Source organism: Sinocyclocheilus grahami, unplaced genomic scaffold, assembly GCF_001515645.1.
Source record: "Sinocyclocheilus grahami isolate Dianchi unplaced genomic scaffold, SAMN03320097.WGS_v1.1 scaffold136.1, whole genome shotgun sequence".
Taxonomy (NCBI): Eukaryota; Metazoa; Chordata; class Actinopteri; order Cypriniformes; family Cyprinidae; genus Sinocyclocheilus; species Sinocyclocheilus grahami.
This window is the reverse complement of record NW_015505315.1, coordinates 413272-426988: the sequence shown is the minus strand read 5'-3', so window position 1 is coordinate 426988 and position 13717 is coordinate 413272. Positions and strand designations below refer to the sequence as shown.

Sequence of the window (13717 nt, the reverse complement as noted above, 5' to 3'; positions counted from 1 at the left end):
ATGAGATAACCGCCACGAACAAACAAAACGTAGCATGATGACCTTGGAGTAGTAGCTACATAAACTAGAGCTACATACAAGTCAAAGAAGAAAAAAATCATTTGATCCCGCAACAACAAATGAATCAGAGGAGGCTTCCCAATCCGTGAGGTGACATGGTGAAATGAAGACGGTTAAAGAAGAGATGGAGACCTCACAGGTTGAGTCTCTAAAAAGTTCATCACCTGAACGAACAAATGGTGAAAAAAACGGTCAAACCTGGACGGAGAACATCGCTGAAGTAAGGGAATGTCTAGTATGCTTTAGCTCAAATTACTTGACTCACATGAAAAATGTATTTTGTCACGCATATGCATTAATATAGTATAATTTATTATATTATGTGTATATCTAACATAATAATGCGCTAATACGTACTATAATGCGTTAACAGAGAGCCGGAAATCACCTGCCATTCATTTCTTTCTTTTCCTTCCCCCTCTTCCCACCTTTTTACTTGGACCTACTCCATCACCTTTTACTTTCACTCTGTTGAACATTCTGCATCTGTTCAGATGAATTATGGGAATGTTAGCCCCAGCATTCTCACCCATGGCCTTTGTCATGTCCTCCACCTCTCCTGTGAAGAGACTGTTCGCCACATGACCTGTGGTGAAGGTGCCGCAGGCTTCGCTAGTCTTCACAGTAGCAGTCATGTGCAGTTCTATTATCCCGATGGCCGTCTAAGAGATTCGTCTATTTGTCAATCCCTCACCATCCGTTATGCCGGCCTCACCTCCACACATCTGCCAGGCAGGCTGGTTGGCTGGGGACCTGGGGCCGTTCTCACCGTACTGGATGCAGAACTGAATCCTCTGGTTCATGCTGTGGAGCCCATGGATGTGAGGGTGTGCAAGGTGTGGCTTTAACTAAAACTTTTCACACCATAGTTGATGAAATTTTGAATTTTTTTTAGTTAAATGAAATGTTGACAGCGTATACAATATATGTGGTTCTCAACCAGGGGGATGGGCCCCTATGGAAGCATATGGGTAGCAAAATTCATTTTGAAATGCAATATGGAAAATGGCAATGTATTTCTGTATTTAAATTTACATTTTCCCATACATATGTGCAACATTTAGTGCAAAATGAAAATGAAAATTCAATTATATAATTTACATTTGCCATTTTCTACACTAGTTTTAATATGTAAATTAAAAACACATTTTAACGCTTTATAAGTTGCAAAATTAGAGTGAAATTGTATTACCCAAAATTGTATTAGCAAAAACTGTAGCAAAATTATCATTTAAATGCCATTTTCCTAAATGCATTTAGACTTACGGGTAGGACACTTGAGATTGCGTTTTCATCGTGATACCGTGTGATAATTGTAGCAAAATGCAGTGTGAATTTTTTCAAATGCATTCTGAGCCAAATGTGTAGCAAAATGGTGATTTAAATGTCTTTTATTTTTCTTAAATGCATTGACACTTAAGACATTTCAATTGCATTTTCATTAAATACCCCGTGATAATGTAGTTTAAGGCAATGTGGATTTGAAAATGCATTCCGAGCCGATCACGCCCCCAACCTGTCAATCATTATATCAAGGCGGGTCTCGACAACAAGACGCACAATAGGTCAATATTCCCCATTAATCAAATGCTTTTCACCTGCCTCAACATATGCTTCCATAGGGGCCCACTAGGGAGCAATATGACTAAAATGAAAATGCATCTGCTTCCAGATAAATTATGACAAAATTTTCTTTTCTGGCTAGACTATGCATTTAAAATGCTTTAGTTTCAATTAAGAGAAAAACTTTAAAATAAAATCAATTAAGATATTTAATTTGATTAAAATTTTATTCAATTCATTCCCAAACTTCTTTAATTCTACAATTTGATGATTGAAATTATAATGATTTTAGTTATTTATTTCTAACTTCTTGTAATTTTGAACACTTCTAATTTCTGTCATTTAAAAAAGGGGGTGTTTGTATTGTTGTGGGATTATTGTTGTTGACATGATTTTGGGGGGTCCTTGGAGTCAAAAAGGTTGAGAACCACTGGTGAAGACATCAAGTTTGATGCATCATTGGATCACTGGAACTTACTGAAAGTGAATTAAAGAGACATGTTTTCATTTGTCTGTGTCAACAGATTTTGGAGCACTCTAATGAGCTTGTCACAGCTGGAAAGGGAAACGTATGTGTGTGGTGCCTCACACACTTGGTGTGTCGCAAACGGGTGGTGGAGGGTTTGGGGAGACAAGTTGTTTTCACACTTCTAGCACTGATGACTAGTAGGACTGAGCAGGGCCTCAGAGCACTGGCTGCATATAGACGAGCTGTGGTTGTGGTGGACCTTACAGAGGGATGCATTATTGAGCACAAGAAGAACCTCCATTTAAGGTTTGTTTTTAATGTTTTGTATTAATTCAGCCATTTGCAGCTATTAAGGCCTGTTTACAAGGATTGAGTTTATGCTAAGCTATGGAATAAATATCAAACCCAACATTTTTTTCTCATCTCTCCTCTCTCTTTCTTGTTGAAAACATTAATAATCCAACCAGTAACGATTATTATTAAATTTTAGCAATTAATGAAAGTGCAGACTGAATCCAAATACATATGCATTTATTCTTGGACCATTCTATTTTCTGATTATAGAGTCCTGTGGTGATAATGTATTTTTGTAGGCCAACCTGAAAGTTAGCATCACCCTGGTTCCCTTAACAAAAACCCAATAGGATTTTTCTACTGGCTTTTGAATTATTGCAGAAAATAAGCCCTGTGACCAGCAAATGTTTATGACTCTTACACATTTTGTTCATTATGATAATCTTCACAAATGAACAACTTCACAACTTTTATGAATTTTGAAGCCTAAATACAATTACCAGAAGTGAAATGTAAACTGTAGGCTTTAAATGCACTACGCCATGGTCGCATGATTTCAACCTCACCACCGTTAAGCTTTCAAGTTTCAGCAATTCAATATCTTGTGCTTGCATCAAACACAGACCTTATTTTAGGCATTTAACCAAAAAACAAAACAGATTACTCATATAATTTACTTAAATATGTCATCCCTGCTGCAATATTTCCTGAAAAATTATTGCTTGCTTTATTGTCAAGGTATCTGGTTCATTTCATTGGCTTGCCAAGGGAGTAACATACGTGTACTCAGCTAGCTGGGGGGGGGGGGAAATTGTGATTAAATGGGTTAATTGAAATGGATGTTTATGTAAAAATCTTTACTTTTGTTCTATTAAATCAATCTCTTTTTTTTTAGGGAAATCACAGGGATGGTCTACTGTCCACTTAGGGATATTGTAGTTACCGCATCAGATATGACAATCCGAGTGTGGGGACCAGACTGGGAACTTCAAATGGCCTTTGTGGGACATACTGGTCAGAAAATTAACTTCACTGTTAATAAAGTTTCAAAGTATGAATGATGAGTGTCAGTATTTGCAACTGCATTGTTGAAATTATATTAAGTATCAACAATGTAAACCAGCAGCACTTAAGACCTTTGTCAGTTCACAACAGTATTTCAGTGACAATAGAGTCTACTACCATCACGAGTGTGTGTTTTTGTGTCCTTTCTCCAGCTCTTGTCACTTCTCTAGTTCTGTGTCCTGTCTCTGGCCTGTTGTTGTCATCTTCTCTTGATGGTACTTTGAGATGCTGGAGACCAGAAGTTGGAGATCAGGTCCAGGCTATATCCATTCCTAATGGGTGCCCACCTCCTCTAGTCATGGGAGGCCCAGATAGTGCTGGCACCTTCTTCTCATACTCCACCAACAGTGTGGACTTCTGGACCTTCAAATGCCTCTACAATCTACACTGCAGACTGGATGGGGTCCTGAGAGGTCCTGTCCATCAAATCTTGACCCCACCAACCCCCCCTTCCTTCCGTGCCTGTGTAGTTTGTATCCATGGAAACAGCTATGTCACAGTTGTTGCGGCACAAACGGGTGAAGTGCTTACTAGATTCCAAGCCAATGGAAGAGTAAGGTGTGCTGATTACTATGTACCTAAAGAGATCTTACTGGTCCTCACTGAGGATGGAGTGGTAACTATTGCTAGTACATTGACCAGTCCAGTAACAATACTGGATGAGTGGCATGGGATAGAGCATTGGGATTGGTCAGGTGGGCAGATGCAAGTAAATATTGGCATAGTTTGCTGCATGGTCTTATATAATGATGTTAAAGATATACAAATTGGACAGGAAGAATCGAGATCCTTACAGATGCAGAGATCACACAAGCCAAAGAAGATAAAACATCTACATGATGCAAAAAACAGGTTCGTATTTGTGGTCATAAGAGGTCTTTCAAAGTTCTTTTTCTCAACATTTATTATTTCTTAATTTTTTCTTTTAAGTAAAGTATGACACATCCTAAACTTGTGTGTCCCTCACAGGTTTCTGGTTATACTGGGTCATTGTGGTGGTTGTGTGTCTGTGCTTAATATGCATTCAGGCAAAATCCAGTTCAGAACTTCTGCTCACAACAACCAAAACATCAGCAGCATAAAGGCATACCCCAACAGTGGCTACCTGCTGACTGCAGGTGCACACACACTTCACACACACTCTACTACATCATCACACTGCATTCAAACTGACTTTCTGCTGATGATAATCTTGATGGCTTTATATTGCAGGTGAAGATAAAGCTTTGCTGGTTTGGCGTGTGTTCCCATGTGCTCAGCAGTGTTTGAGTCTCCATTTCAGCGTGTTGTGTGATCTGCCTCCGGTTTTGATGGCACTGATGGGAACCCAACTCAGCCTCGCCTTACAAGATCCTGAGAATGATACTTATAGCCTGGTGCAATATAGCTTAGAGAGCCAAAGCAGATCTGACCAGCAGCCCAATGAAAAGCATCACAACAAAATCACAGGTTAGAGACAGTAAACTCTACTTTAGTAGATATCTAATATTACAAAAGAGCTTATAATGTACTTTCACATAAACAAAAGCAAGCAAACACACTCAATATGCCAGTTTCCCAAAAAGTGTATACAGATTTTAATTTGTGCTGATTTTAATAAAAAATAAATAAATTAACCAAAATTTATCGGATAAAAAAATCCTGAATAAAAATTCTTATAAATTTTCATAAAAATCTTAAAACTGCAGTCCGTAACTTTTTATGGTTAAAAATGAGCCGAAATCAATATTTGAGCAAGTACATAGCCAGCCAGTGTTCAAAACTATCGCCTTACTTTAGCCCGATTCACAAAGGTTAGCTTATAATAATGTTTTCTAATTTGAGTGGTACGGGTAGGTTTTCGCGGGAAATTCGAGCATGGCACTGCGTCATTACGTCACTTCTGTAAACATAAAGAAGTTGTCCCGGCTACTAGGCTATCGCATGTGAGGATCCTGCAGGTGGCGGATCGTTTATAGCCTTTTCTCACAACAGCCAGAATAATTAAATGTATCATTTTGATGGCGGATTGTAATCCAGAAAGGATTATGTGTTCATGAAACACATGTGAATGAAATTAAATTATATTCCAGTTATAAATGTGCTTCTGTTTACAGACAGCCTGGGATTATAAAGATTTGTATTTTAAAGAAAACCAGTTCGAAGGGAGCATAATTAGCTTTTTGGGTTAAAATAATTTCTTAAAAGGGTAAAAAGAACTAAAAAGAACATTATTTTGAGTATTTGGTGTAATGAAATATGTTTATGCGGTTTAAGGTAAAAAAAAAAACACATTATTTTCCACATACTGTACATTATTGTTTCTCCTCTATGCCCCGCCTTTCTGAAACGCGTCGATTTTTACAAAGCTCATCGGTCTGAAAAAGCGAGGTGTGCTCTGATTGGCCAGCTATCCAGTGCATTGTGATTGGCCGAATACCTCAAGCATGTGACGGAAATGTTATGCCCCTACCATATTGTGATGATGCCCTGTCAGGCCGGAGCGATCATTCAAAAACTTGAAAACCCATTATAAACGAGGCATTCGTTGCATCCAGTGGGGACATAATTATGGATTATAATGACTTATACTGTCTTTTTATGAGTTGCGTTGCATAGCGCCGTGTAAACATAAAACCGTGTCTGCATTTGTGATCGGAGAAATGACAAACAACAAGCGCTACTCTACACTGCCCAAAAAACTCGCTTTAAATATATAAAATATAAAAACTCTTTAAATATAAAAAATTTACTTACAGTCTTTGAGTCAGAACAGCCGGCATTGTAGTCTACTCTCCCAGGATCAGGAAACAGTCCTCCATAAAATGTGCTGCACACATCTGAATATTTGGGTTGAAGTATTCTGGAACAGTGTTGTAAATACAACTTAACCACTGATTTCTAGTCGTGTTCATTTTTGGAAGGCCAAACAAAGTAGTCTCACTTTCACAACGAAACACAGCGTCACACACGGCGGCCTTGAATGAGCAGAGGCCGGGGGATAAAGTGAGGAACGGCCGGAGGGCTAGAGTGAGCAGAGGCGGCAGATTCGACGAAGGAGTGTCCGGAGGGCTTGCGGCAACCACATGTGACGACCCCGGGCTGGACTCCGCTTCGTCCACGGTGATAGCCGATCCGGCGATCCACAGCACAAAGTTGTAGTATTTCCTCAGCAACCAGCACGGATCAGCTCCAGGCGTGACGAAGGATTTTTGGAAGGCCAAAGTAGTTTTGCATTCACAACATGGCGGCAACAATACTACAGCGAGAATAAAAGTTACGCCTTCTTTTTTGCGTGAACATTTGGGCGGCGTTATGCAAATCTTCCCACATCGAGATGTAGACATGTGGGGGCGTGTTAGAACGAGACGTTTTAGGTAGGCGTGGTTGACTCTTAACTTTTATAAAGAATATCTCTTTGGATTTGAGACTTTAGTCTTTGCAACTTTACAGATCTTCTTTATGCACCAAGAGCTTGTAACACTCCAAAGAGAAAGGAAAAATTGAAATCGCATCATATGACCCCTTTAATATGAAATTCGAAGAGTATGACAATTAGATTAGACTGTGCAGAAATTGAAATCTACACGCTAATACACACTATACTCATAGTCACCAATGCTGATGTTGTTAACATTAATATGAATAAATCATTTGAGAATAAAGTATAACAATAATAATAATCTGAATGGTTTGATGTGATATGAGCTAACCGATCTTTAGATATAATCACCATTGGTTGCGAGATTTATGGTAATGCTTTTTTCCTCAGTTGGTCAGAACAAACGTGGCAACATGTTAGTTACTTGTTCAGATGGCAATATACGGTGAAAATTCTTATTTGGGTCATATTCCAAGACGTAGGCTAGAATCTGTGATTGCGAAGTACAGTAAATATCCACTGGTGCGGTGACTGACTGGCACACATACTCTTCAGAACATTAGATTCATCCGTGCTGGAGCCATGCCGACTCACAACCATGAAAGCTAAATAATTCCACACAGCTGCAATTCCAAGTTTTCAAACAGAGATGGCGACAAAGAGGCAAAACTTACGGACTGCAGCTTTAATTGTCATAAATTGTTTTTTTTATATATATATTGGGTTAAAATATTGACAGGTTTCATGAGATAAAAGTATATCACACCCTGACCCTCCTGAGATTGAGACAGTCTGTTTATGTTTCTCCAGGCCTCTGTGGTTGTCATCAACTGAGCATGTTTGCTTCAAGCAGTCAGGATGGGACTGTACGGATCTGGGATATGGAAAACCACCTTCTTAGGTTAGGACCTAAGTGCTACTTTTTGTTTGTAGTTGTGTATATTCTACAAAACTAAAACTTTGATTATCATTGCATACCAGTTTTTGACTCCAAATTTTGTGTTGTTTGTTTTAGAATTCTTGAGCTGAATGCAGAGCCGGAGTGTTTGGCATACTGTGAGAGTGGAGACCTGCTATTGGGCATCACAGGAGACCTCTATAGAATCCCCCGAACACAACTACTGCCTCTAGAATACAGGACACAAGTACAGCTTAAAATGTTATCAGATGACATTCGGCTTATTTTAAAAGCACTTTTAATCAAACTATTTGAAGAGTTGTCAGACTCTTGATGTCTTTACCAACACTGATGTTAAAACAGTTCAGAGTAATGGCTAAATAAAAGTACTGTACTGTAGGTTTACTCCACTAAAGTTTACTCTAGAACAAAGGAGGTTCACACAATATATAGTATAGTCTGTATAGTCTGTTCACACAAAATTAATCATTCATTTTGAATGTATTCACTTTACTCACCCACATAGAAATGGTATCCAGACTCTGAATTACCCAAATCCTGGATCCCAATCATGAGCCATGAATGCAGGTAAATTTCTGCTCAAATAACATAAATTCATACACATCCATATCCTTAACCTTTGCTTTTAACTCTAGGACAGAGAGTTGCCATATTACTAAAAAGGATGGTCCTGAAAGGCAGGATAGGATAAAAGATCCAGTAAGTATCAAATATATGTAAGAGTATGTGCTCTTACATATAGTAAGAGTGTGTAAGAGAGTCCTTCATATGTTTGTCTTAAAGGACTTTGGGGCAATTATGGCATTACATAAAGATCTGGAATCCTTGCAAAAAGGAGAGGTTGAGTGCAAAAGGAGAAAACCAGCCAACATACAATCCAAACGAGAGGCTTTCAATAATTACCTGGGTCTAATTTACAGGCAACCCCTTGATATAAGGGTATGTTTATCAACAGTCTCCACTTTTACTGTCTTTTCAGACAATATTTTCCAAATAAATGAGTTTGTGTAAATTATTGCCAATATCAAGATTTCACATCATTCTTCTAGATTCCAGAAGATATGTTTGATGTGTATGCAATACTTTTTCCACCTAAACTTCCTGAGCTTCCTCCTCTGAGCCCTCCCTCCTTCACCGAAAGCTTATCCACGAGACTACATTCTCCTAAAACACAGGTGAGAGAGTGTGGATTAAATACATATGAGTTGTTTTATTACAAAATGATCATTTTACATACACAATATATCCATTACTAGTCTGCTGTATATGTATTACCCAATAGAGACTTTCTTTGCTTAAAAATATATAGTATTTTTCTTTGTATAGTGTGAATCGCACAATAAGGTGACCAGACGTGTCACTTCCCGGAGACATGTTCCGCCCAGGATTTCTAAATTGCCTAAAATATCTAGGTTTTTGCTGTTTGCACTGCACAGATAGATCGTTATATGACATCAAAGTACTACCTTGTCACTCAATATCGGTTTTTTTTTCCTTGGAAAAAATAAATATATGATATGCATAGTCCTTAAAGGCATAGTTCACCCAAAAATAAAAATTCTGTCAATTATTACTCAACCACATGTCGTTCAAAACCCGTAAGACCTTCTTTCATCTTCGGAACACAAATTAAGATATTTTTGATGAAATCTGAGAACTTTCTTTTTGGTTTGGATCGACAAGAGGGTGAGTAATTAATGACAGAATTTTAATTTTTTTACGTGAACTATCCCTTTAAGTTCCTTAAAAATATCTTTATCAGGTTTTGAACATCATAAAATAATGGCTTTGTGTGAATGCACAGTGTGTACGCAGAGGAGAGAAATAACTGTATAAATAATGGAATGTTTTTTTCCTGCTTGTCATAAGCAGAGCGAACTAGATGAAGTGCAACGCTTGTATAATGAAGAGGAGGAGGAGAAGAAGAAGAAGAGGGAAGAGGCTCACATGCATCTCACACCCATCGTAAAGACTCCAACAAAACAGAAGAGCCCTCTTCCACCTTCACCAGTGGCAGAGACACTCATATACCCTGTTCGGAAGTTTTTTGTGTTTGTTCATTCTAGTCACATGTATTTGAGTAATATGACATAAATCACGTAGGGATTGACTAAGTTGCGTAAAGGTGTGGTTACATAAGCAGAATTTTGCAGGCTATAAATCAATTAATTCAACTTTATTTCCAGACTCAAGGTCCATTAGCAAGAAACACACAGTACAAACCAGTACAATACACATTTAAAAAGACATTTAGGGGACTGATATCACGCTTCAGTAAGCCTAGAATTTGACAACAACATAATAATATTATTATGTGAATCGTCCAACTAACAAATTTATACATCAAATTTCTCATTAAATCAGGGAATGATTGTACTCTTGCCTTACAGAATAAATCACTTGCATTTTAAGAATGGAATGCTATCACATAACCTCTTCATCTTGTACTCTCTCTTATGTTTACAGCCACAAAAGCCCCTTCCACCAATAAAGAGTCCTTCACCCCCTCTGACTCCACCCTCCAAGCCTGCCCCACCTTTACTCCCCTCTGTCCCTCCCTCGCCCTCTTCTGCCCTACCCTCTCCCACCTCACATCTGCCAGAGTTTCTCCTGCAGTTTGTGGATGAACAGTGGTTTCAAAAGATGTTTCCTGATCTGAGTGTAAGTTGAATACAACACAATGAGCCTATCAAAAGGACTCTTCCGTTCAGACGTACTCTTTATAGAACAGTGAAAAAAATATACACTTCTCAATCTCAAATCTCCTTCTAATTTATGCATCATTCTCATTTATCCTTGCATGTGTTTGCAGTGTATTTCCAGTTCTTTAAGCCCCAAGGAATTCTGCAAGCATCTGTTGAACTTCATGATGACTTGCAGCATGGCTCAGAAGAATAGCATCCTGAATGCATTACGTATGCTAATACAGCAGGAGGTGTTAGACAAAGAATCTCTCAGCACAGGACTGCTGGTTTGCCTGGAAAACTACATTTACAAAAACATGGTAAATGAAATTGTGATATTAGAATAAATCCATAAGGCATAGCTGAAAATACATTTTGGAAGCAACTTCTTTAAAGTTTGGATTTCATGTATGAATACAGAGCATATAAGATGTATGAATACTCTGTCAACACTACAGATGAGTTTATTCAATATAAAAACAGGTATGAATATGTGTTTTGCAGTCAAGGGAGGAACAGCATTTTGTTGGTGAGCTGCTGAATGTGCTGGTGTATCTGAGTCCTGACGGTTTTAACACCATTGTGGAGCTACTTGCCATGTTGGCAAATAAAGAAGCTGATCTTAAGTAAGGAATATTGCATGTTTAACACAATACAAAATACAATGTAAATGTTTATCAGTTGCCTACTTTAGTAGCAACTGCAGAACATCCCCAGTTATTGAAAAGTTGCTTTCATGTTTGTTTTTTGAGTTTTAAAGGGGTCATCGGATACCCATTTTCCACAAGTTGATATGATTCTTGAGGGTCTTAATGAAAAGCCTATAACATACTTCGGTTAAAATTTCTCAATGGTAGTGTAAAAAAAAAACTTTTTACCCTGTCAAAATCAGCTCTGTTTTCAGCACGCCATTTTAGTCCATGTTGCTTTAAATGCTAATGAGCTCTGCTCACCCCACCCTTCTCTTCCTTGGGGTGACGAGCAGAGTGTAAACTTCAGCTGCGAAACTTGCTAACTAGCACATTGTTAGGAAAGGTGATTTTCAAAGATTCATAAAAAACCCTTATACTCACCACTTCTGTAGGTGAAGCTGGATCACGAATGATTCGCTGAACGTAGACGCATTTAGGCAGATCGGGCATCAGCACATTCCATTCAAAAACGATAGTAACGTTAATCCTCTGCATCTTCAGCGGCTCAGATGTCGGGAGTAAATGACGACTGCTATGTTCATTATTACATCCAACAACAAAACACCTCAATCGCTTAGGAGACATTCTTGTCTACCCCTGCACCGGAGTCGACACAATGGAAGACAGCTAACAGCTCACTCAGGGCCGGTCTAAGGTAAAACACCAGTGTCAATCAAGTATCGTGGGAGCGGCCTACGCAGAACTACATCATTCAGACAGGAATCTCAGAACGAGATGGTCCTCACTGCAGAACACAAGATCCAGGGGGCGTGGTTGGAGCCAGATCCAACTCCTCCCACCTTACACATACCTAAACCTATCCGTCTCCACCCCCTGATCCCTAAACCTACCCATCTCCACCCCTAAACCTACCAATCTCCACCCCCTGGATCTGGTGTTCTGCAGTGAGGGGCTACTGCTCAGAACAGCCTGATTTGAGAAAGGGAATTTTAAAATAGGGATTTAAAAAAAAACACTGGGTGGATTTTTATCATTATAGGCTGGATGTGTACCACACTTCCAACACACATTTATGTTCAAACAACATGTAAAGTGAATTTTGCATCCGATGACCCTTTTAACAAACTGTCCACCTGTTTTAAAAAACAAAAACAAAGTGACAACCAATTACCATATATATGCAGGAATTAACCATTCTATTATTATATCTCTGGCAGGGCTTTAGTACTGTGTGTGCTGCAAAGGTTGGGTGTGGAGGAAGCTGAACTGTGGTTATGTCCAGAATTAGAGTCCTGGAACTCCCTGACGAAGCAAAAACCTAACCAGCACCACAGTCTTCGAGACATGGCCAGCCACTGGCTGCTTACCTGGACCAGAAAGTACAAGGTATGGAGCAGATATCAGATTGGTAGAGATATTTTTGAGGAGAACAAGTATTTTATTTGAATTGTATTTGTATTGTGCTTCACAGGTGCACAGTGGGTCTGTGTTCCTACGCAGTAAAGGAATACAGAGTGTGTTCGCACCTGTGGAGGTGCTCAAATATTTCTGCTCTGTGCAAAAAGGCAAACAGACTCGACCACCACCACCTCCACCAGAGGGCAGGAAAGATGCTGTCATCGTGCCTTCAGACTTACCTAGGTGTGTCATACAAATACAGGGACTCCCACTATCATTTGGTTTTATCGGTTGTATATTTTTTAGTGAGCGTATTTAAAATGTATTGCAAATTTATCTCAAGAACCTTACATTTAAATCCAAAGTTTTTTTTCCTCTAGTCTGTTCAGAAATAAGATGAACAAATGTTTAAAGAAAACCAGCAAAATGTGTCCTACTCAACCTCAAAAAGATCCTCATATAAAATACTGAATGCATCTGTGTTTAAATAGTTTGCATAACCAAGGAATGCTCTTTAAAATAAGTGTTTAAAATGATCAGAAATGTATCTGTTTTTGCTTAGACTGAAGCCAATTCAGCGCCTGGGAGAGACGTACAGCATGTCTAGGATACGGGAGCCTCAAGGTTAGAATATATTTCAGTCAGACTTTCAGCATTAATTTGTTGAACACAGCTATCAATCTGTTATGCCTGTGGCACTAAAAGATGTTAAGGAGTTCGTTTCTAATGTTCAGTTCAAGAGGAAATCTAATTTATGCAGAAAAGCAGCCTCAAAGGAATATGGAAATTATTCTTTCACTCTGCAGTTTTGATGTCTGTGCTATACTGTAATTTACTATACTGTACTGTATCCAAGGTTTTGTTTTATCCAGTCATCTTCATTATAAACCAACAGGACATCTGCTGCCACCATTGCCATATCGACCTGTGTTGATGGATTTCCCACGATTCCTCTCTCTACCAATGGCTCATGTCACACTTTCTCCATTCCCCTTTTCCCTGGATTTTCAAAACTTCAAACGTCCCTCACCACAAAGATACTTCTTCCTGGAACGCTCCTACGTACAATATTACATATAGTTATTTCCAAAAGCATTGCATTAAATCTGTGATAGACTGTCTCTATGATGCATCAAATGACACAAATCTATGATCAAACTAACTTTATCATCTTGAAGTCTTTTAGTACATACTTCATGATCTTCATGAGCGTTGGGGAAGTTGTGTTGTGCGGAGCAGCAACGAAACACA

At 38.7% G+C, this 13717-nt stretch overlaps 1 protein-coding gene across 1 annotated transcript; it reads left to right on the top strand.

Annotated features, from left to right (window-relative positions):
* Positions 1-163: 163 nt before the first annotated feature.
* Positions 164-13637, top strand: wdr97 (WD repeat domain 97). Its single transcript, XM_016280045.1, has 21 exons — positions 164-280; positions 555-896; positions 2148-2398; positions 3282-3400; positions 3604-4303; positions 4421-4569; positions 4664-4900; positions 7623-7713; positions 7828-7957; positions 8237-8273; positions 8330-8430; positions 8515-8670; positions 8781-8854; positions 9594-9765; positions 10198-10392; positions 10544-10735; positions 10920-11041; positions 12286-12454; positions 12540-12709; positions 13029-13090; positions 13362-13637. Exons 1-21 carry the CDS (start codon positions 164-166, stop codon positions 13544-13546), a joined length of 3771 nt encoding a protein of 1256 aa, XP_016135531.1. The 3' UTR covers positions 13547-13637.
* Positions 13638-13717: the final 80 nt, after the last annotated feature.